Source organism: Anser brachyrhynchus, assembly GCF_964034855.1.
Source record: "Anser brachyrhynchus genome assembly, chromosome: 5".
Taxonomy (NCBI): domain Eukaryota; kingdom Metazoa; phylum Chordata; class Aves; order Anseriformes; family Anatidae; genus Anser; species Anser brachyrhynchus.
In genome coordinates, this window is record NC_137699.1 from 34,085,879 (window position 1) to 34,110,056 (window position 24,178).

Here is a 24,178-nt window from a genome sequence, read left to right on the forward strand (position 1 = left end):
GAAGCCGGCGGGAAGGGGGCGCGGAGGGGCTCTGGCCGCCCAGCCGCTACCACCGCGCTGCCATCTCCCCGCCGCTCCCGTCCCGTAGCCACTCCGCTCCTCGCCGGACCTGCGTTGCCGAGGCCCCCGGCCCGACCCCGCGGTAAGCCCGAAGCTCCGGGGCGCCGCGAGACCGCTGCCGCCCCCCCGGGGCCGCCCCCCGCCGGGCAACGGGCGCGGCCCGGCCGCGGGCCCTCACCGCGGGGTCCCCGTGAGGCGGAGCCGGCCGGCGGCAGATTCGCCACGGCTTCACGCCGGCCTCCAGCGGCCGGGCGGCGGGCGGGCGGCTGCCAGGGGGGCGCTGCCCCTCTGCTCCCCGCCTCGCCTCCTCCCTCCCCGGCGGGGCCGGGCGGGGAGCGGCGGCCGCTGCTCGCGTGTGGAAAGTGCGGCCGCGGACGCTCAGGCGGCGCCTCCCCCGCCGCGGCGGATGAAAACAAGCGGCCGGGATGGCGGCGGCCGGGATGGCGGCGCGGCGCGGGCCGCGGCTCTGAGGCGGCGAGGAGCCCCGCCGCCACCGCGTCTCCCCACGGGGGCCGGGCCGAAGGCAGCGGCCGGGGCCGGGCGCGGGGAGCGGCGCTGAGGAGCGGGGGCCCCGCGGGATGAGCCGCCGGCACCGCCGCCCCCGCGCAGGTACCGGGGCTGAGCGGCGGGGGGGGCGGTGAGGGGGGGGAGCCCGCGGTGGGCGAGGGAGGCCCGGAGAGCCTGGAACGGGGCGAAACCCCCCTGTTCGTGTCAGCCGGGTCGGCCACGCGGCGTGTGGGCGTCGGGGAGGGCCGGGTGGATGGCCCCGTGGGGTTTCGGCCGTGATCCCGCACCTCAGCTTCTCCCAGGGGGCACACACGGAAGTTGGGGCTCGGTGTTTGTGGTCGTGGCCGTGGTGCAGCGTGTGCGGGGGCAGGCTCCTCGCTCTGCGTACTTCGGCCTGGTAAACAAAGCGAGGGACGGACCTTGGGGCTGGCACCGTGTTCAGACCGAGGGGAAGTACGGAATGTGACTGGAGTTACTTCGTTGTGTTCTTCAGCCAGGGGAGCTGGCAGGGCTGCCCTTGATAAGGTATTTCCTAAGTGGGAAGGCATTTACCAGTGGTGAAGTAAATCTACTTCCTGATCAGCAGGAAAATTGCCTCCTTATCAGTCAAAACTTAGCCATTCCGTGAGCTACAAGGCCTTTGATCAGAATATTTGTATCATATCATGTGAAGCATTTTTTTTCCTAGAATCTGCTCTCTTTTAAATCCATACACTTTAAAGAATGACTATGGGACATCTCAACATTCAGAACAGTTTTCTCCTTCCTTCTTTCTCCCCAGGTTCCTGACTAACCCACTAAGCAGGGGAAATGGAGATTAACTTCTAGTAACTGTAGGATCCGTGTAGAGTTTGATTTACAGGCCTCGCCTTGAAGCAGAGCACTTTTCAGCAGAGATCTTTTTATAGTTGCTTATTAATGTGCTCAAAATACCTGCTTGCACTGAAGCTCCGTGATCGTTGACGGAGATCTTCTAGGAAAGCCTTCTTGGCAGTCAAGCCTATTTATCAAAGGCACTCTATTAAAAGCTTCCAAAACTTCTATGCACTTGTTTACCTGAGTGATTCAATAAGGAGCTTCTGGAGCTTCATGGAGGACGTACTTAGAGATGAGATCCGGGTCCTGTATTTACAAGAAAGCTCTGAAAGAGTGGTAAGGAACAGGGAACCCAGTCAGGGGCCACAATCAAATAGATAATTTGGGAGGGGGAACTGGGATGAGCGCGGTCTGCCTCTTAGGAATGAGAAGGGCTGTCACTGCCCTGTGCTCTATTTAATGTCAGCGTGCTGCTCTGGGGTAGAAACCTTGACTAATTATTGTGCGTATCTGTTTTAAAGGAAAGCAGGATGAGGTAAAGCTGTAGCGGCCGTGGCTCAGAGTGCAATCTCAGAGGAGGGAGGTAATGGCAGCAGCCCGTATGTGCTTTCCCCAGCACTAACGCTAACACCTGGTGCGTGCCAAGTGCTTCAGCTCCTTTATGCAAGCGTCAAACACGCGTGCACAGCGAATTCCCAGGCACAAAACCCGTACGGTAATGCAGGTGCTCGCAGGTGTCGCCGTGCACCTGTTGGGCGCTGGGCTCACAAGTGCCTGCACGCAGCGCGGCCGCTGGCAGCAGAGCGGGGCCACGTGTGCTGCCTTGTTCCTCCGGGCTGCATCGACGCGCTGAGGGGACGGCTCTTGCAGTTTGTTGCATCATGCAGGCCTGCTCACGTGTCCTTCGCTTGGTGAAGGGTGCTGTAGCTACAGGTAGAGTGTGCGAGGCACAATGCTTAGGTGTCAAAACAATGGGGAAGGCTAATATTTACCTTGTAACCTTGCAAAAAAGAGAGAGGCTTTCGCTAAAAAAGCCACGTGGCATTTCTCCTTTGAATATTTTTCTCAGACTTTTCTGCATAGAGGGAAGCAGAGACAAAGCCACATGAATAAAGATGAGTACGAAAGTAGATATTGCAGAAAGGGAGAGACAGTGCAGAAAGCCAGGTAGCCAAGACGCTTGTTTTACCTGTGAACGGCCTGTGTGCAAGGCTGAAGCAGTGAGGTCTGTTTGTTTAAGGGATTATTTGGTTGAGGGGGGAAGCAGTCATCTGTAGATTTCTGAACAAGACCAAAGGTTAGTTCCTTCTAGTTGTTAGCCAGTGTAAAATTAGATAGCGTCCTCGCTGAGCTGAGCATTGCTTGGATAACTGGCACTTAACAAGGACCGTGCTGGCATCACAACGTGCAGGACTTCAGGAGTTGAACAAGTTTGGTGAAATTAAATTTGAAGAATTTTGAGATCAGATTGTGGAAGCAAACCCGAGGTCATGAAAGCATTTTTGTAAATAAACCATTTGTAGTTCTAGGTCTGTCTTGACTCTTCTCAAGAGTGATTCTGCAGGTGAACACTGCCTCAGCAGGCCGCAAGTAATCATCAGAGGCTTCCCTGCAAAAATGAGGAGATGCTGGTTGCCAGATGACAGGCCTTAGACGTGCCAGGGGCTGAGTTCCAGGGTCATAGTTTTCCCTGAAATTACAGATCCCTGACGTGGAATCTTGCCCCGACTGTTCCTGCTGTGCTTTAAACTTGGGTGAGTCAGCTGTTGCTGGCATTTGGAGCTTGAGATATGAAACTCCAAATGTTTCATGGATGTTACAGAAAGTTCAGGATCGTGCAGAAAGATTTCTGTTCCTGCCGGAGCAGGGCAGAACTGTGAAGCTCTCATTCTGGGAACCCTGCATCCAAGGCATGGCTCTGGTGGCTGTTTCTGTCCCCTCTAGAGATATTTGGGTAATACCAGAACTAATGCCTACGTTGCACAGAGAACCATGCTGATGGTCTGCGTTGTTTCCTTTCCTAACTGGCCACCGATCCTAACATCTTCCATTAGTTCCCTGACATTTTGTGGCAGTCGACATCCAGAATTTCTTTCCAGTCCCATAAGGCAAATGCAGGTGATATATTTGACAGCTCTCCTGTGCCATAAGGATAAATTCTTCCTTGTACCTTTCTCCAGGAGTCCCTCTCACTTCTTTTCACATTAAAAGCTAATTTGATTTCTCTTGGTATTTAAGTGTCAGCATTTTCCTTGCTGAGAAAAAGATGTATTTTTTAATGCAGTGTTTTATTGCCTATATCAGCCAGGTTTTCTGTGGATCTCAGGTCCTCTCAACCCCCACAGTGCTTTGCTGAGTTAAGTCAGAAAAATAATGACTACATTTCACTCACTTTTTTTTTTTTTTGCAGTGGGAAGGGTCAATACTAAAAGCTTCTCCTCCTGAGGAGGTTAGGATATCCGAATTTGATAATGTATCTACTGTTAAATAGTTTATGTTGTTAGTTTTCAAATCAAATAATATATAATAAGAGGCGTAGTGCTGGCAGGTGCCCTATGAATGTAGCCCAGGAACGTCCCACCATACTAGGTGCTCAGCTTTGTTGTTATCGAGTCATGCAGAAAGCAGCATTCGGCTCTATAACATGCCCTATTAATTGCAGTGCTCTTACGTAGCAGCATTACTTAAAATAGGCGTTTACTTCTATTAATTGAAATATTTCAAGTAGAAGTTCTGGATGTGCGTAGCCATGAAAGATTATATGATACTTTCTGTGTGATCGGGGTTACTGGCCCCTTTGGCTAAGCTTTAAGTTGTATTAAGTCACATACCGAGCCCTTCTCGACACTGCGGTCGTGCTGCAAGTTCAGGCGTTGCTTACAGGTTCGACACTGGGTGAAGTGACCTCACGCACATCCGCTGCTCACCCGCTGGCCTGGGGACCCCAACGTTTCTGCCCTGGGCAGCGCAGTCCCTACGTAGGTGATGCTGGACGAGCCGCTTCGGGGTGACTAGCTGTCTCAGAAGCAAAACAGCAACAGGAATTAAGAATGAAGTAATACTTTGAAGGCTTATGAGCAAAAAGCACAATCAAAACTGCTAATTAGGGCAGTCCTCCCCATGGTCTCTGTATGGTTATTTACTTACATGTGAAGAAGCTGAGAGACAGGGAAATTACCTTTTATCCCAGACCACGTGAGGTGGTGGTGGCAGAAATCTGCTTAGTAGCTTGGCCTGCCTGGCTTCAGGCACTGTGCAAGTTCCATGGCGCTGCTAAAACCATCGGTAATACTTTGAAAATCAAGCCGGCGTGATTGTGGGAGCTGAGTATTTGGCATCTGAGGCTGTCAAGAGGAGTGCACGTGGCATTGTGGTCTATCCTTTGAAAAAATACATCTTTTCGGTTGGTTGTAGGTAAATTTGTGGCTGTCAATACTGTTTGTTGGGAGTAAAGAAGCCCATTCCACAGCAATGGTTTGTTATACAGATTTCGATACCTGCTGAAATACACCTGGATACTGGTTTTAGAACTTCAGACCCAAGAAAAAACAATTTGGCTTGGTTGTGACCAGTGCTGTTAACAGAGAATATATTATTTCTGAAGGCAAGATTCCCATGTCTGATGAACAGCTTGATACAGAACCCAGTGTGGTGTTGGTGTGTTGTTTTATTTATTTATTTATTTAATTAATTAAACTAGCAAAATAAGAGAAAATGTACCCAGTTTTAATTGTGACCCCTGTTTTTTTCCTTTTTTTTTTCCTAGTACCTTTTGCGTGGACCAAATAGATTAGTATTCATGGGAGTTTAAAAAAAAGTTCAAAGTTCTTAGCATGTTGGTCTTTTAACAGGCAGAGGCCTTTGGTGCTTGTGTATTTCTCTTGGCATAGCCTCAAATGGCAAAATATTTTGAAATCTTAAAATCCAGACAGAAAGCGGAAGGAAGATTTCATTCCTATGCCTGTGCTATATTTCAGATTGCCATATGCAATGGACACTGATCTCAGTTCCCAGGACAGGAAGGACCTGGACAAGTTCATCAAATTTTTTGCTCTAAAGGTAATTTTTTCTCGTGTGGGTAAATCCCTCTGTTTTTCTTTTTTACAAAAAAAGCCATAGAATCAGTTGCAGGCACATCACACCTCTGTCAGCGCGGGGCTCCTGTCGACCCAGCTAATCACGCTGCAGTTAGGTAGTACCTTCTGTTGGGCTTGAAACTTCCTTTTCAGCCTATCTACATTTATGCTGATACGTAACGATAAAATTTGGCCTCACTTGGTACCTAGATTTTACTTCCTGACCTTGTTAGGTGCAAGTAGAAACTCTGGCAATGGATACGTTATAAAAGTACGGAATGGCTAGGCTCCTGTTTGTGTGTTCAGGATATAATTGTGAATTTTGGTTCAGTCGTAAAGAAAACTGTGCAACTCCCGATCACAAAATTGACTTAGTCATTTCATGTTCTAGCAAAGAAGGGTCAGCTTAAAGTCACTTTCTGTCTGAAATACATTTAGCTGTTGCATGTAATAATTTAAGATGATTATACCTGAAGATTAGCAAACTCTACTTCTCTACTTTCTGGTCAGCCCTTTCATTTTTCACTTGGATTATCGGTTAGGTTCTGAACTCTGCTGAGCTCAGGAGATCAGATCTTGTCCTTTCTGTTTCAGACGGTACAAGTAATTGTCCAGGCCCGACTTGGAGAGAAGATCTGTACCCGATCATCATCCTCCCCAACAGGCTCTGACTGGGTAAAGTCATGTTTTGTAACGCAGCTCCATTTCTGTTTTTGTTTTTTTGTGTTGAGAACACAATAAGGTTCTTTCAGTCTTGTGCAGACTGTAATAACTATTCATATAATAACTACTATATCCAATTATGTTGATTGGCATTTTTTTTTCTTGTTGACATGCAGCATGTCACTCTGGGCTCTCTAAGGGCTGATTAGAGGAGAGATAAATGACACCTCTCAGCAGCTCCTGCCAGCTGACTAAGGCACATTTCCAAGATCTGCTGGGGATGGGGTGATGAGTTCTTTTCTGTCAGAAGTTTGCAGTTCTGCAGTTCAGGACTGTATAAGTGATGGGCTTTATTAAGATTGGAGAGACACAAGATACTCTGTGGGTGAACGTATGACGCAAGTGAGAGAAAAGGAACAAGTTTTTTATGGCAGGATCAAGAAAAACATTTGAATTAGCAGCCAAGGAAATGTTTGCAAATATGAAAAGCCTGAGCCAATCTGGGAATTTTCTGTTTCATAAATATTTCAATGGACACTGACCTAGTATGTTATATATAGGCCTCCACAGTGTACTATTAGGCATTTTTTTCAAAGAAATGCAAAAATTGAATCATCTCTTTCATTCTGCAGTTCAATTTGGCCATCAAAGATATACCAGAGGTTACTCATGAAGCAAAGAAAGCCTTGGCAGGACAGCTGCCCGCTGTTGGACGGTCTATGTGCGTGGAGATTTCTCTCAAAACCTCAGAGGTGAGGACTGAGTTAAAATAGATGATGATTTTAATTTTTTTTTTTTTACTTTAATCTTAAGTCACCTTCCAGAGCTCTTACCTTTTAGCCCAAAATAATGCAAAAGCGCCTCCATTTATGAAGTTAGGTAATACGTTAATGAAATATGTTGTATGACAAAAACAATACACTGCAAATACCTGAGGCCAAACACACAAGTGATGGAGCAGCAAAACTTAGTTTCTTAGACCGTGAGGAGCTTAGCCATTCTGAGGAAGGCACTCCCTCAGGTGATCGAGTTTTGCAGTGAGACTTCCAGTGTACTTCTTTCTATTGTTGCATTGTAAGAAAGTGGGAACCGGGAGAAACATCTGTACTGAGAGGTGTGGTTGTTGCTGATTATTAATGAGATGTGAAAAGATTTATTGTCTGAAATGAGCCTTTGTTCGCCATCTTTCTCTGATCCAGGGGGATTCCATGGAGCTAGAAATTTGGTGTCTAGAAATGAATGAAAAGTAAGTGCATTCTTCACACTTTCTTTGTGTTTGCTATTTGTTTGTTTTAGCTCATGAAATGGGGAAGCGCTCGATCCATGTTGATGAATGAGCACATAATTGTCTGTGGCCTGTGACACTTCAGAAGGAAGTTGCCTCTTTGTCTAGTGCAGCTGTCAAGCTGTTTAATAGTAGTGTCAAGAAAAGAAAATAGTAATTTTGTTCATTCTTCCATTATAATTAGTAGACCTCCTGAGATACAAGAGTACATATATTCATTTACTGCATTTTTTTTCTAATATTGTAAAGATGTTTCTGCCTAGTACAAGGCTGCATGGCATTTTTCAATAATTCTACAACAGGTGACTAGTAGGACACTTAGCAGATTGGTCAATAACAGCAAACTGCATTGGGACCTTACTTTTGTCATTTTGGCAATAAAACTGACATGAAAGAATTGGCCAAGACTCATTTTGATTAAAAATTTGCTTTCTTACTTCTATTTTTTCCCTTGTGTTCTATAGGTGTGACAAAGAAATCAAAGTTTCATACACCGTATACAACAGGCTGTCTCTACTACTGAAGTCTTTGCTAGCTATAACCAGGGTAACTCCAGCCTACAGGCTCTCAAGGAAACAAGGCCATGAATATGTGATACTGTACAGGTAAAGTGGAATATGAAATTCCTTATCTGGAATAGCAGAGACAAAAATAGATTTGCATAGTGCAACTGTAAATGTAGTAAAAAGGGATGAGTGACAATAAATTCAAATGAATTGGATTTAGCTACTACTGAAGAGCAATAAAGAGAACTTTGAACTGTGTGTCACCTTATAGCCTCATTCTGAGACATTTAAAACTTAAAGAAATATTTTTGATTAGACTCAACTACAATTTTCTCTTCCTTTTTATGTGGCACGTCTTCCTCTGAAGTAGCTGGAAGGCTGAGATGGGCATTCTAGCTACTGCTTATGTTTTTTACTAGAGGAAAAGTGGTTCCAACTGTTCAACTCATAAAATTAATTAAGTAATACAGAGTATGCTAGACTTATGTGCCCACTGGACCTAATAGATTTTTTTTTCTTTCTTTCAGGATATATTTTGGTGAAGTGCAACTGAGCGGCTTGGGAGAAGGTATGGTTAGGCAACACACACAAACTAGAGCAGAACTGTTTTCCGTACTGGTGACACATTTGTTACTATTCCTAAGTGCCACAAGGAACGTAAAGCCTGAGGTTTACACGTGATTTTTATCTGGATCAGTGAAGGGTCATGTCATAATGTGGCAGGTACAGTGTGGTGCTTTGACAAAATCTACAGCGATTGCCAATTTAACTCTAGTGATCCAGAACTGAAAGAAGAATATGAAGTTATGCTTAAAAGGCGTAGAACCAGAAAAAGGAGATAGTGATCTACTCAGGATCAAGAAGCATTTCAGAGCAATATGTGAGACCAAGATAAGAAGCAACATCAGGAGTCTTGTAGATGAAGCCTACCAGCAAGGCAACCTAGTGCTGCTTTGTTATAGGGTGTGTGTGTTTGGAGTTGAGATTGCGAGGGATAATGAAAACACCATAGAAATAAGACCATGCAATAAGGCAGTAAGGAACATAAGTAATCAGGTTCTGTGTAATCAGTAGAACTGATAATCATTCTTCAACCCTACAGGTTTCCAAACAGTTCGTGTTGGGACAGTGGGTACCCCAGTTGGCACCATCACTTTGTCTTGTGCCTACAGAATCAACCTTGCTTTCATGTCAACCAGGTGAGAAAATGGGATCATACCAGAAACTGTTTCACAATAACGTAGTATTAAACCCCTCATATTATAAGCCCCTAAATCTTTCCCTTCTGCTTATCCTTTCCTGCTGAAATTCTCCTTAATGGAGAATATCCTCTAATGCTCAAGTCTTCTTGCAGCAGAGTATTTGGGTAGTCCTGAGTCAGGCTCTAGAACTCCAAATTGCTGATGCTTGGACTTGCAGGGCTGAACTGTAAAGATGCTCTGGTCCCATTTCCGGACACTAGGGCTCTCTGTGAGGGTACCATGAATTGGGATGCAGTAAAGAAAAAAAGGAGCTTTACCAATAATGCCATTGCTTGTTGCCTTGCAGGCAGTTTGAGAGGACCCCTCCTATCATGGGGATTATCATTGATCACTTTGTGGACCGTCCCTATCCCAGCTCTTCGCCCATGCACCCCTGCAATTACAGGTGAGGAAATGCTGAGTGAAGTCATGGGCCATGGTGAAGGCATCGTTACGCCCAAATACAGAGCCTTTTCCACTGACTGCATGGGAAGGGAGACTGGAGAATTAGGGTCAATCATATTGATCTGATTGAGCATATAAGGAAAGGCAACATTTCTCTTTGTGTCTAGCATACTAAGTGCAGCAAGTCCCGGTATTTTACCAAATTCCTTACAGAAGCACTTGGAGACAAAAGAGGTTTAACCTTGGCTGTCTTTGGGAGTTTAGAAGGGTTAACAGTTACTCTTGCTGTAGAACTACATGTCCAGAGGCATGCAGCTCCAGGGATTTCCAATAGAGAAAGATGAAAGGTGAATTTCTCTTTGCAGATGAGAGGTTTGTCCAAAGTTCATGTGAGAGCACTCAGAATAGGACCGGAGGTATTGTTTGATAGTGGTTTGGTAAACATGAAAGCTGGTAGCATTGGCTAGTATAAGAAAAACTTTGTTTAGTGTTTAAGAAAACCTTTTCTTTAGTTTTTTTGTTTGTTTTAACAAACAAAAACATACAGGGTCGTATTTCTATTTGTGGGTAGAAGAGAAGCTCTTAGGATAATTCTGGGGAAAATGAACATTTCCATACCCTGTTTTCCTCAGTTCTCCCAAGTAGATTATGAGAGCCGTTAATAATTCTCCTTTCAACTCCACCCAAATACTCTCAACTTCCCTGCAGCGTTTGTCCCAGTGTGTTTTGCTATTTGTTTGTTGTGTGGAATATTTCCAGTTAGGATATTTTTCTTCTCTTCCTATTTTAGAGCTGGTGAGGACAACGGTGCGGTATACCCCTCAGTAGAAGATTCCCAAGAAGTGTGTACCACATCATTCTCCACCTCTCCTCCATCTCAGGTAAGAGAAAACAGGCTCTTTTTATTCCCAGGAAGAACAATCACTGTTAGTGTAGTGTGCATACTCCTACATCAAGTGCTGTGCAAACATGCAGCCTCCTGCTGCTAATTAAAATTTAATGTGTAAGCTTCTTACTCTGATTGCATTCTGAGTAAAACCTAGTTAGATACTAATTTCAACAGGATGCTAAAGGACTAGAAAGACTGAATTACTGAGAAAGACCAAAAGAACCAACTCCTTTAGCTGGTCTGAGACATGCCTGAAGAGGATAGCAGTGTACTAGATACATACACGTACTGGTGCTGCGAAAACAGGAATTCAAGGGATCAATGCCAGGTAGCATAAGTAGAGGTAACAAGCTGACATTGAGAAAGAAACACTAAATTATCAGGAAGATGCATATGGCACAGTCATATTTTCCAGATTGCAGTCTGGAAAATCAGAAAAAAGACAAAAGCCTTTGTTGGACCGTCTAAAACAAGTTTGGGAGTAAGTGTCAGCAAATAAACTGGGTCATCATATTGAACGAAGGACTTAATACAGTTCTCTGTACTTCCACCTACCCATGTAAATTTTATTGAAGTTTCAATTTTAAAAAAGAAAATGGATGCCTTCTGAATCTTGAAAAACAGGAACTCCAATTACTGCCTTTTCTCCTATCCATATATATCTGACTCCACAATTCTGTATTTTGAAGACTTGGCCAGCTTTGCTGTTTTCCTATGACTTTAAATATTCATGAATGTTCTGCCTTACTGTCCAGCCAAGCACATGGCTCTACTGAACTTTAAAGGCAATCTAAAGAGTCTGTAAATCTCTTTTGCTTTGGATGTGAAATGCAGAATGAAGTACAATTGGAATGCGGTTCCAAATTGAAAGAATTTGCTATGGGTCTTTCTGCTGCTTCAGAGGAAGTAGTATGATTGGTTTAGCAGAGTATGTTCTACTGAATGAATGAGCTAGAAATGAGCTCTTCTTAGGAAGCATTTTTGTGCCAACTGGCAGCTTTTGGGTGACAGGACCTCAGGCAATGAACCTCAGGCAATGCTGAAGTGATCAGCCAGCACTCACGGTAAGTCTGAAGGAATAAAGTTTTTTTTCCTGTTCCAGGATATACAGCTCAGGAGATGGGTTTGTGGCAGAGTAGTGTCCTGCCTGTTCACAAAGCAAGCTAAGTGCAGTAAGGTCATGAGGAAATTTCCACTGGCTTGCTCATGCCAGTGTTACTTAACAGTAAGAATGTTTGTAAATACACTGAAGCTGACATTTCCCCAGGGGACATGGAGCTTTGCTGTCACTGAGGGAAAAAGCTTTATGAAACCAGATGAACCTCGAGGATTCACATCAAGTATGAGCCTACATTCTTGCTTTTTTGTGGCTCACAGCTGCCATATGCTGTATGCTTATTTATAAAGCAACTGCCAGTCTTCTTTACCACAGTTAGAATTGTACGGCTGTTTTGACGGAGTGGTTTCTAAAGTAAATTGGAGGGGGGGAAAAAAGCTAATTTCTTTCTCCAACTTTCTATTTACAACTTAATGCTTAGGAGAATACTGGAAACTGTGTGGTGTAGACAGCCTATAGGCAGACTGTCCAAAGCTCTGCCTGCCTTCCCAGAAGAAATGAGGCCTAGCCTGCGTGATACAAGGAAATAAGGGTTACCTTCTCCCTGTGAGCTTGTATAGCATATCTGTTGTGTGTGTGTTGTAAAGTACCCCAAATTCATGAGAAAACCTGGCCACAGGTAATACTCAGAAACAATTTGTCATAATCCTGTGCTGATAGGAGAATGACTGCTACAAGGTATAGGACTAAACCAGATCTGGTTAGCAGTCTCTGTAAGAGTGTTCACTTCTGGAGTGTCAGTACTGGTGAAGGAGCTTTCTCTTCACATCCATATGCTTGTGTTTCCCTTAGTCTGGGCCCTCTTTAGTCTAAGGGTGCAGCACAGACATGCAAAGGTACAATTCCTGCTGCCCTTCCAAATACTGGAAGACTGAGTGTCTACAGGTGGAAAGTATTGAAATAAGTGTAATTTGTACATTCCAAAATAAAATTGCTTTTGGCTTTTTCTGGCAACCACTCAGGCTTCTCCTTGCTAATTGGCTGGTAACAGTTCTAATTAGCTGTGGGACAGAGTCTCTGGCAGTTACTTTCTGTTGGTGTTCACTGGAGTCTTAAATATTACCTGTGTGGAGTGGTTCACCGAGATTGGAAAGCAGTCAATTCTTTATAAAATGAATGTGTTTCAGGCAATATTGAGAATTCTGCTCTACATGTACGCATGGCTGCTGCAGCCAAACACTCTTCACTAGCGTTCAGTTCATCCAACTCTTTATAGTTCTTCTCTGAAGTCCTTCTTTCTCTTTCTCTCTCTCTCTCTCCCCCTCTCTCACTCTTTCTTTTCCTTGTTTCCTCTGTGTGTCTGTGTTTGTGCACAGTGTGTTTTTACTGTCACAAAGGCACATTTTCAGACCCCTCCTCCTGTCGTGACGGACACCTTGAAGGTCCCAGTGATGGGACTGGCCTTTTCACATCAAGTGAGTTGTCAATCGAATATGTTATACGTGGCCAGGTAGTACTGGCATGACAGAACAAATACAGGAAAGTACAAATTGGACAATGCAGAATATTTGTTGTACATGGGAAAGGCTGGTCAACCCCGAATGGGACAGGTATGTTATTTGGTCAAGTAACCAGTAACAGTTCGCAAAACCAGTGCGCTCTAAATATAAAGCCCACCTGGAATCTTTGCACTGAACAGCAGTCCTGCAGGAAGCAGCCTGTAAAACTTAATGAGGGTACAGGAGAAAGAGGAGTTTTCTGCAAGGTTTTAAAAGGGTCTTCACTGGAGAACAAGGTTTTGCTTTTTGTTTAGAAAAAAAAAAAGGCACAGCATAAATTTTTCAGGCTGGTCAGGGGTTGAGAAGGAGCTGGCGTTCCCTAGAACCTGCACTAGTCATTAAAACAGAGATACTGTTAATTTGAAGGAGAAAAAAACAAAAACTCACTTCCATCTGTCCTCCTGGTTACAAGTAACACCTGATGAAGACCTGAATTACTGTTATTTGTTTACATCTCACAGGACTGTCCAAAGTCATATTGCTCATATTTTTGCAAGTCTCACAACAGAGGACAGAGAAATATTTAAATAAATAAAAATAGGAATGCTTGGCTACTACAAAACTTAGAAAAAGTGGTTGAAGAATTGAGAAGCGTGGCTGTAGATATTGAGTATTTCTTAAACAGAGGTAATATCAGTGAGCAACGCTCCCATAAATTCCGTAAGAAACTTCTACAGGAAGATGCATGTAAAATCTTCAAGGCAATATGAGTTCTTCAAAAAGAGTCAAGTTTGCTGGATATCTATACGAGCAAAATATTAACAATACCGCACCTGCTGTCTGAGAAAAGATTGCTCCTTTCAGCTTAACTAGCCTCATTTGAATAAAAGTGCTTTTCATCAGTCAGTTTCCTGTAAATTATGTCGGCATTGGCACTGCTGGTATTACACACAGAGCTCTGAAAATTGTTCCTCTTGAGGTCAAGAAAGTCAGTCCAGGAAAGTTTTTATTTAATCTGACCAGCTAGATTTCTCCTTAAGGTGTGTGAGGAACTTCTCCTGGGTTTCACTGCTTCCAGCACTTCATTCCTAAAGCAGTCTCACAAGGGTTAGCTTCCCATTTGTCTTTAGAACATCCACGGGCATCTGTATTCTTTGGCAGAAGCTATTTAAACAGGTTATGAAGATCAGTTATTTTAATGTGCAGTGGAAATGGGTTCAGTTGATAACACGGTTGCTTTTTGGGAAAATAAAACATTATCTCCTGAAGTATGTGAAACAGCCCTGTAGAGCAGAGCTGCCCTGTGACTGAATGTCAGTCATACCTCACATAGCCTCTTGTATGTGTAGGAAACCAGCCTTGCTTTCTTGTCGAGGCCCAAACTTTGTCCCTTGCAATAAGAACTTTTTGAAGTAATAACCTTTGCAAGTGACTAATGAAAATCTAGCATCCTTCTGCCAGCCTGAAACACCGTGCTGTGCCTCTGACTCCTCCTGTTCCTTCTTCAGTGACTGATGATTATTCAGACTGTGGGGCATTCCCCTTCCCCTTCCTCTCCCCTCTCCCTTTGCCCTTGTTTTTTCTCTTCTTTCTTAGCTTTCCAGCTCTCGTCTTTCCTATCAGCCTGCTGCCCTGGGAGTTGGATCAGCTGACATGGGGTACCCCGTAATCTTTGCTGGTGGCTTGAATGCTGCACACCCTCACCAGGTACTTGTAGAGGGTAGAAGAACAAGCATGGCCGGTATTGCAACAATTATGTCACCTCTACATCTGAGAGAGGCCTTGAAACTAGTGCATGCGTTGGTGTCCTGTCTGTCAGGAATGAAAAGAATCTAGGGTAAATATAGGGAAAGCACAGCTTGCACAGAAGCTAGGAATTGGCTCCTCAGCATCCTTGACTGTGCTGCGGTAGGGTAAAGGTCATGTAGAGAAACTGTGCTAAGAGAGGCCAGACCTGTTTGCAGAACCGAACCTGTTTGCCTGCACTGATGTGCCACTAATTCCAAACTTTGGCTGTCTGACAGAGCTGCTGCCACTGTAAGTCTCCAAGCCCAGCACAGCGCTTGGAGTTGTAGGACACGCCGATAGTCCGTACTGGTGTATTTGCATCCATGCATCAGACAAAATAAGCTAAGTTGACAGAAGTCTTTTTCTGCCTGTAACATTGCTTCTGCACCAGAATTTTGCTGATGTAGTGACAGTAGCAAGAAGATGAGAGGATTTCTTATTTTTAATTACCCCCCTCTCCTTAAGCAGAGGACCTGTGAACAAAGAGCCCTGCTCTATAGAACAGGCCTGAAGTGGACAGGAATAGGAAGGGAACAAGAGTTTGTACTGAGGTGCTCACCATCCGCTTGATGTCACCTCATGGGGGCAAGAGCCCAAGTCATATGCCAGAAGCCACAACTTAGTCCCAATGTGTCGGAATCTGCTCTGCATTGCCCTGTGTTGTGGAACTGACTTTGAGATGTCTAACTTGATCATTCCTCTCCATCTCAGTTGATTGGTCCAGGCAAAGAAGGGGGAGTTCCCCCAGTTCCTAGCCAGCCAGCACATGGCACCCAAGCTGACCAAGAGCGGATGTGCACCCCGCTAGATGGAGTCCACTACTCAGCAGCTACTCCTTCCAGTAGGTAGGTTGGTTTTAGATGAATCACTGCTTGTGATAACCCATTTAGAATCACGTTAAGATAAAACTTTTTGTTTTCCCCTTTTTAGCTATTGTTTGTAGCATAACTTGTCTTCTCCCCCCCCCCCCCAAAAAAAAAAAAAAAAAAAAAAAAGCTAGCAGCTTTGTCTGACTGGGACTTTTTCAGCCTTTTTCCAAACAATGATCTCACCCATCTACTTATAGCTGCTGGTCACCATAACATGGCTTGTGCCTTCTGTTACTGCAGCCTTACTATACAGTTTATGTATTTTTTAAGCTCTGTATTGGTTTTGCTGATTGTGAAACAACAAGGTGAAGTAAGTTCACGAGTGAATCTTAAATTCTCAAGAGATTTAGTGAGAATTGTTGTGGAAAATAGTTGTAGTTACTGCAAATCTGTGCACAATATTAAAAAACTTTAGGCACAAAGTTAACTTAAAAGGAAACAATGCAGCCTCAAACTGTTCTAAATCACCTCCCTTTCTGCTAATTAAATCCTTCTTTTTTTGGTCACCATATTCATTTCTTATGAAGTGTCTCTTGGGGTCACATAGTTCTGAGTCACATATACTAAGCAGAGATTTTGCTATGAGGAATCCAGAAATCATAATTGCACTAGCACTTTTCTGGGTACATTATGTAAATAGTCATTGTGCCAGGAGACTCAACCTTTTTCTTTGTTTTAAATTTCCAAATACCTGTGGTAGGAAAGTAAACAGGCCATAGAAATAAATAGTAGCCATTTAGTGAATTAACCATACTGGCACTGGCTGTTTTGACGCATTAGACTGCTGCCTCTGTAACCAGAATGACTGATAAAATTCTGGTTCTTGCCCTCACCTTCTGACAGATTTCTGCAACTACTGTATTACTGAAAAAATACTAGTGATGAGCAGGAACAGCTCTGAACATACACGTTCTGAAGTTAAGTCCCTCTCCAAGAAAGAGAAAGCTGTTTCAAGTCAGTTGAACTTCTCATTCAACTAACTAGTTTTGTTCCAGATTTAAACAAAAATCTGAGTCCACAAGTGTCCCAGTTCCCTTTTGTGCTGATGACTGAAGAGGATGGTGTGAAACAAGGACAGAGATTTCTGTTCTTCTCCTTTCCAATACTAGGAGTAGATCCAGAAAAAATGAAGGAGTCTTTCAGAGCATGTGATTTGTCTACGTTGTACCATGAGTCACTAGTTTGTTCTCCTTTCCCAGTGAGGACACAGAAACAGTATCAAACAGCAGCGAAGGGAAGTGTGGCTCCCCACATGACCTTTTGGAGACCATCTTTATCCGGAAAGTGGGAGCTTTTGTCAACAAACCCATTAACCAGGTAACTGGCAGTAGATTTCCTGAGGGCACTGTACTCTGGTTCTCCCCTCTTACACCAAGGAAAAAAGCACCCCAATGCCAGGCTGGTCAAGGAGACTGAGAGTGTGTATTTCTGCCTGCAACATTTGCCTACAGGGTCTTGTTACAGGCATATTTTTCATAAAACCCTTTGGGGATGTGACAGCTGCTGAATTTGCCCCACTTTGTCAACACCCTGTTTGGGTATGGAAGACTTCATACCCCACTTTGGTCCTACAATGATCTGTACTACCACAGGTTCATAAATTGGAGAAGCCAGCAGCAAGCCTCCTTTCTTTGAAAGGATGTGCAATAGACCGGTTCATCACAAGTAAGCAAGCATTTAGGGAAAGCAAGCATCTCATCTTAGAGATCTGCCCAGTTGCTAAAGCTGCTTTTAATTAAACTTTTTTTAAGCCCTCTTCTAGGCTCTCTGGATGGACAAAGAGGGTTTGTTTGAATACAGCAGTGTTTTAATCCTTGTCTGTCTTGTATAAGAGGTGTACGTGAAATCCCACCTCAGAATATGTGCATTAGGTCAGCTGAGTGCAATCTATTTCATGCCTTTTAAATGAGGTGGTTGGCCTTTTGCCAAGCTGATGACATGATCTTGGGCAATTTTTAGTAGCCCTGGCAAAGCCTTTTCTGTGCTGGGTGAGCAAAGCATCTTAGTAAAATTCTTTTTGCTGAATCTCTTCAGGTGACCATGGCCAACTTAGACATTCCTTTTGCCATGTTTGCTCCCAAGAATGTTGAGCTGGAAGATAACGACCCCATGGTAAGCCCCTTCAGAGGTATAATATGTACCTTCTTAGCACCCCTCATGCAACATCCGTGCTATTCCTTTCCTTGATTACACTTTGTGGTGTGTTCTTTGATGTTGTTTTATTTTTTACGGGGTGTTTTTATTTTATTTTTGAGAAAACAACTAGTTAAGCTTACTTAGTTTCAAGAAACCTCCTGTGCTGAGTCTTGGGGTCTCTCAACTTGCAAACATGTCTTTGCTGCCACTTCTACAGCATGTGCTCATGGTCCAACCTCCGGACTGTCCCCACACTGTCAAAATACGCAGACAGATGTGATCGTAAGATCAGTACTCACCATCTTTGATTTCTTGGGCAGGTCAATCCTCCTGACTCCCCAGAAACTGAATCTCCTCTACAAGGCAGCTTACACTCGGAGGGCTCCAGTGGCAGCAGCACAGGGAACACCCATGATGACTTTGTTATGATTGACTTTGTAAGTGCCCTGATCAGTGCTCTCACACAGCTGCATCCTCAGGTGGGCTTTATGTGCTGGTACAATGGCAAAGGGTTTAAGAGCTGTTTTCACTGGGGGGAAAAGATCCACGATTCTCTGCTCCAAAATAGAGCCTGTCTGTCCCAAAACTGCAATAATACCGACACACAGTACCAGCAGTTACCAATGAGATAATTTTGTAGTTCCTACCAACACCTGGGCTTTTTGTCCTCTCTAATGCTTAAAGGAGCTAGATTCCAAGGAAACGCTCCCTTCCAAGTGCGCTCAGTCAACCACAGATCTTGGCCTAGGCAGGGACTAAAGCTGGAGCTGTTCGGTTATTTCATCTGCAATATTGCAACAGTTGTTATACCAAGATGGTGACCAATAGCAGGTCATATCTTTACCTGAGGTCATGGTAAAAGGGAAGCCAAGGTCTCTGAATGAGAATTAACAGCAGTGTTTTTGATTCTAGAAACCAGCATTTTCAAAAGACGACATCCTTCCAATGGACCTGGGGACATTTTACCGTGAGTTTCAGAACCCCCCTCAACTCAGCAGCCTCTCCATTGACATAGGAGCTCAGTCCATGGCAGAGGATTTGGTATGGAACCGTGAAGTTTCTGTTTGTGGGAATTGTAGATTCTTTATAGTACCCTCCCTATTCCTAGTTTGAAAGAAGTAGCATCCTCTCAGAAGAGAGGCCCTGCCCAAAGTGGGGGTCCCTCGTTAATATGTTCCAGAGAAATGCAGATTTGTTTGTGGCACACCTGAGGCTCTGAAGCTTGTGTGTTTATCTTCAAACTAAAAGTTGCTGTCTGTGGTTGCTTGCTGTGGTTGTCATTCCAACCTCCAAAACTAATCCCTCAAAACTGATCCTGCTTCTGCTGCATCAGGCTTAGTGGCAGACTAGGCCTGATCTTGCAGCCTGAGCAGAGGTAAAATCCTGGTGAAAGAGTTGTCTGGGTGAGCACAGTACTGGGCTTGCAGCCATTGTAACGTACTGTGGGGAAAAATGAATTCCAAAGGTGAAGCACTGCAAGTGACTTGATTAAGGCAGTGACTTGAGCAGGCTATTGTGCTCCATCTGTTGGAGGAACTGCACAAGGCTAGGCCCCAGTGCATCTCCTCTTACTGCAGAATAAACAAACCCTGGGCAGAGTGCCTTTCTCAGGGTCACTTGCTCGATCCTACCAGAGGACTCCTGTGCATGTGGGAGGGGGAGCCCAGAGCAGTGGAGAGGGGCTGGATGACTTAGAAAAGGAATTTTTGCCTTAGAAGGAAGCTTTAAATTCATGCTCTGTCTGCTGTGAGTGAGTCCTGATCTGCACCCTTCTTTGCTCTTACAGGACTCATTACCAGAGAAGTTGGCGGTCCATGAGAAAAATGTCAAAGAGTTTGATGCCTTTGTAGAAACCTTGCAGTGAAGGTATTTTCCAGTTTTACTGCAGCACTTCGTCTTCAAGGCATCATGGAGAACAATGTCAACAGATCTCTCTATCACCCCTGTTCTGCCTTTTGTCTCACTTTGACTATTTCCTTCCATCAAGTGAGCTTTCTTTGATTGCTCTTTCAACAGCTCACCTGCTGGTTTTCCTCAGCTACTCCACTGCATAGTTCTGGACCGCTCTTCCTGTTCACGTTCAGTTTTGAATTTATGACCAGTAGGTACACAGGAAGTCAGACTCCAATGTATGAAACTCATTTTCTCTTCGGTCTGTTCTGTGTGGAGGGGCTTTGTGAACAGTTGCCATATGTTTCCTCCAAAGATCCCATGGTATAAGTTCCCTCGACCTAGGTTCTTGCTAACAGACTGTTTTTCCTACAGTCTTCGATCCCGTTAGAGCATAGAAAGCTTTGGCTCACTTCCAAGGTCTGCGAGTTCAGCAGATCAGCAGTTTTAAGTCCAGGACATCCATTCCGCAGAACGGGGCATTTCGGCCTGACTTCAGTGTGAGTGCTTGGAGCCCAGGGAGAGACGTCGGCTTTGGGACCTGCGTAACGCAAGTTACCTTTGTTTTCCTGCTTCTAAGGAACTGGGTCTCTACACAGTCGTTTTGTGAGGCCTTCTGTTATGCTCGCTGATAAGCAGGAGTGGAACTACAGAAGTGCTTTCCACAGTTCCTTCCTGAGCGTACTGACACTCAGCCATGCTGAGTTTACCAGTGTTGACTGTGTTGGCAAGCCTGCACGTAGCAGCTGTGATGATGCTGAATTCATAGTCTCTGCTTTTGAAATGTAACTGTAAATACTAGGAATCCTATTTCTTTAGGGTTAATGTAATTAGGAGTCTTAGTCCAAGATTCTTTCCTCTAACCCGTGCAAACTTTTCTGCTTTATGGTTAATAGATGATCTTAATCAAGAAATATTTATTGCTTTTAAAGAAACCTATATTTAAAAGATGTTGTTTTCATGTAGTAGTGCGGGTCATTCTGCCCTGGATCACTGCAGACAGCATGTGTGCCATGGAACCCTGTCCCGTGAGTCTCCTTTTGCAGGAAAATATCCAAGATATTTATTTTCTAAGACAGACTTGATTATTCTAATATAATATTCTGTTTTGGGGACTATGTTTCCATTACACCCAGTCAGGGCCCACTGATACAACGAAATGCACACATCAGTGTAGTGGAGTGGTGGGGACTTACTTAGGTAAAAAGCTGTATTCTGATAGGTATGGATGAATTTGCAGCGTTCTTCAGCCATTCAGAAGGCAGCTTCTATAAAGAAGCACATTTTTGGGAGCTTATGGTACTTTTTAATTAGCTGGCTTTCGATGAGCTGAAATTTTATTTTTGTAATGAGCTGGCTATTAGCAGTTGTGACTGGCTGGCAGCACTCGGGTTGATTTGGCTGTTGTGTGTCTTTTGTCTGACATAAGGAGGGGAGGAGAAACAGTGACACTAAGCAGAAACTTAGATAAGGTAGGTCTTCTCGTGGTTCTCTTTCCTCCTCCCATGTGTAACAAGCAAGCAATTGCAAGACCCCTTACTGTCCTAACCTATGTTTGTTTTTTCCCTTTCTCCAGAAGTGAGGTTGTTCCGTCAGTACTGAGGAACCATCTTAGTTTCCCTAGAGTGGTTAAGTAACCAGCCTTCAAGTTAGTGTGATGTGGCAGCTTCTTCAACTTTGCTGCATTCTTAATTGACAGAGCTGATTGCTGGCAGGTGACGGGGGAAGCCCATCTCCTCTCTAGAACACTAATTCTGTGCCCTGGTAGAGCAAGGAACCGAGTTCAGAGTAGAGCTTATTGTAAGGTCAGATCAATGCAGTGCTTGAACTTCACTAGCTTTTGTGTTAAATGACGTGTTCCTTCACATGAAGGTCGTGTGAGCTCTAAAAGTCTAGATAAGAGCTGTACTGAAGGAGAAATACCCACCCCGACTTACCCAACTTACTCAACCAATCCAACTTTTCAGTAGCCTCACAAAAGTAGATGCACGGACATCTTAAAGTTTCTAAATGGCTTAGTAGAGGACTTAAGTTACATGGGATTTAACAAATACTTGATCCCCACAGCCAGAGCCACCTTGTTTTACAGGTAGAAGAGGTATCAGAAGAGTGCAGAACATAAGGAACGAGGGTATCGCCTGGTTCTCAGCTCTGCTCAGGAAGCTGGTCTCCATCACCTTGTAGGGGTAGTCACTGTCACCTTTCCCTTACAGGCAGCTTGAGCTGAGCTGCAAAGCAGCAGAGAGGGGGGGAAAACTGCTGGTTCACGCTGTATTCAGGGAGAAGCCTAGAACAGCTTGAACTTCATCTAGCCAGTGCTACTGCTGTCCTCGCGTCACAATGAAAAGCTAGGGAGGTGGCAGAAGGCATGCCATCCTGCTAATCCTGCCCAGGAGGCCCCCTGACCTATGTACTTGCCCTCATTTGCTGCAGTTCCTAACATGGCTACAGCTCCCCCATCTCGTTAGGCAGCACTGCAGTGGGGCAGTTCTTTACTTCAGCAGGCTGGACATTTGCCTATATAAGCTGCTAGTGTTGAGCTGGATGGCCACAGCAATAAAGAGATGCTCTAGGGCTGAGTTATGTGCCTCTTTTCTGGACATTCCTCAGCTTCAACACATAGTTGCTACATCTAGGTAGGCTCTGAGTTCTCTGACCACTGTGTAAGTGCTCTGCTTCAAGAAAGAGCTAGATGCTGCTGCAGCCTGCCACAGCTTGTTACGGGGGCTGTTTATTTTTGCAGATGTCTGCTCAGTTCTGTGTTAGACAGCATGTGTATAGCTGCTGCTTTACAGATACTTTGGGTGAAGGGGAAGGCTCCTAAATTGTATTGTTTTGGAAATAGTCTCCAATGTACTTCAAGTATTCAAAGAATTTCCAATAAAACTTTTATGTAAGCAATGGACTGCTGCACTGCTCCATTACATGCTTTTCTCCACATCTGCTGACAGCTTTGGGACAGTCCCAACCTCTCACTCTTTCTCCTTCAGGAAACAGGACCGTCAGTGAGCTGCCTGCCAGTGAGTGCAGGATGGAGCAGGTTGATTGTCTCCACCAGGGGTAGGGTGTGCAGTGCACCGGTGTGCTATGTTTGGAGTAGTCAGCAGGACCTCAGTGAGGCTGCCTTCTGGGAAGAAAGACAGCAAGGAAAAAGAACATGTGCCTGCCTGGTCCCATACACAGGCGGGGGGGAACAGTCCTGACTTATTTATTTGGATCCAGACTTACCTGGATGTCCCACCCGAGCTGAAATGTTAACTCATCTCCTAAAGTGGTAGGGGGAAAAAAAGCAGAACGTGCATGCTCTGTGGTTACTAACACACTTAGTATGTTAGTATATTAGTATAGAGTATGGCAATATTTTGATCTGATACAAGAAGTAGAAGAGATGTATAAGATGCAGTGTGGGCATCCCAGCAGCAAGAAAGGCTGGTGAAGGAGCATGCTGCTTGCTGCTCCGCTGTTTGGAGGTAGCACGTAGCTCATGGCTGTCTGCTAACCAACCTCAGCCACAGACTGAAGCCTATGAAATCGCAGGCTACAGCCAAAAGCACCATCCACGTGAAAAGGCCCCACAGAAGTGCTAAGGTTAAGTAACCCCTTCAGCTCTGGATATGAGATACTGTGCACTAAGTGACAGCAGGTAAATAAACTAATAAATCAGACTACAAGGACCATACATACACAAAGTACCGCTTGTGATCAGATGCCAAAAATGCCTTCTTGTGTACAGCTGACAGCTTCTCACAAGTCACACTGAACAATGCCAAGATGTAGAAGGCAAATCGGCAACATGGGGAAGCCCTTAATTGGATAGCATGGACCTTGAATGATATACAATCAGTAATAAAAACTGAAGAGCAGCACACTTGTATAATTGGAAGCGCTAACATCAGCATCAACATATCTAGACAACAAGCCAAGCAGCCACAGCTCCTGCTACTGCCCAAGGGTAGTGCTTTTAGTTCCAGTGCTCTCTGTCCTACTCCCACATCCAGTATCTTTCACTTGTTATGCTGTACTAATCACTTCGGATGTAAAAGTCTTTCTACGAGCCAAAAAGCTTCCTGATTTAACCAGGAATTACAGTGTCTTCAGGAAAAGCCAGTTAACCACGTCTGCATCAAGGGGTGGGGTGCAGTGGTCCTAACCAAAGAGTGCCATACATCCAGGAGTCAGTGACCCACAAAACAAACTGACAGGAGTGAGTGGGCGCAGGCCGGTGCTGTGCTGCACACATCACTGGGCTGTCAGATAAATGATAAACCTAACTGGCTAACCCTAACTGGGGAGCCAGCAATCGCTCCCCCTTGGCACGCGATGACAAGGTAACCTGTGCGACCGCCTGGCTACTCCCCTGGGAGAGGGCAGGTCCGGGCAGACGACTCACCTGCTCATCAGAGAGGGAGATAACAATGTGGATGCCCAGCCCTGTTTAGGCTACTGCTGTCAGGAGAAAGCCAAACTTGCAACACTTCATTCTTTTTCTAA

The 24,178-nt window shown here is 44.7% G+C and overlaps 1 protein-coding gene across 9 annotated transcripts; it reads left to right on the forward strand.

The window, feature by feature from the left end:
* The first annotated feature begins 10 nt into the window (after nucleotides 1–10).
* Nucleotides 11–22,588, forward strand: ATG13 (autophagy related 13). Of its 9 annotated transcripts, none has more exons than XM_080594661.1 (18): nucleotides 11–142; nucleotides 5,361–5,442; nucleotides 6,054–6,134; nucleotides 6,755–6,874; nucleotides 7,322–7,368; nucleotides 7,872–8,012; nucleotides 8,441–8,481; nucleotides 9,016–9,112; nucleotides 9,462–9,560; nucleotides 10,350–10,440; nucleotides 12,882–12,980; nucleotides 14,601–14,711; nucleotides 15,504–15,637; nucleotides 16,861–16,978; nucleotides 17,696–17,773; nucleotides 18,118–18,234; nucleotides 18,710–18,838; nucleotides 19,584–22,588. In XM_080594661.1, the coding sequence occupies exons 2-18, from the start codon at nucleotides 5,374–5,376 to the stop codon at nucleotides 19,659–19,661; spliced, it is 1,650 nt and encodes a 549-aa protein (XP_080450787.1). In that variant the 5' UTR covers nucleotides 11–142; nucleotides 5,361–5,373; the 3' UTR covers nucleotides 19,662–22,588. The 9 variants fall into 9 exon arrangements, with proteins under 9 accessions (XP_080450787.1, XP_080450794.1, XP_080450786.1 ...); XM_080594660.1 differs by lacking the exon at nucleotides 11–142 and adding an exon at nucleotides 465–669; XM_080594662.1 differs by lacking the exon at nucleotides 11–142 and adding an exon at nucleotides 465–669 and having other exon boundaries at nucleotides 14,628–14,711.
* Nucleotides 22,589–24,178: the final 1,590 nt, after the last annotated feature.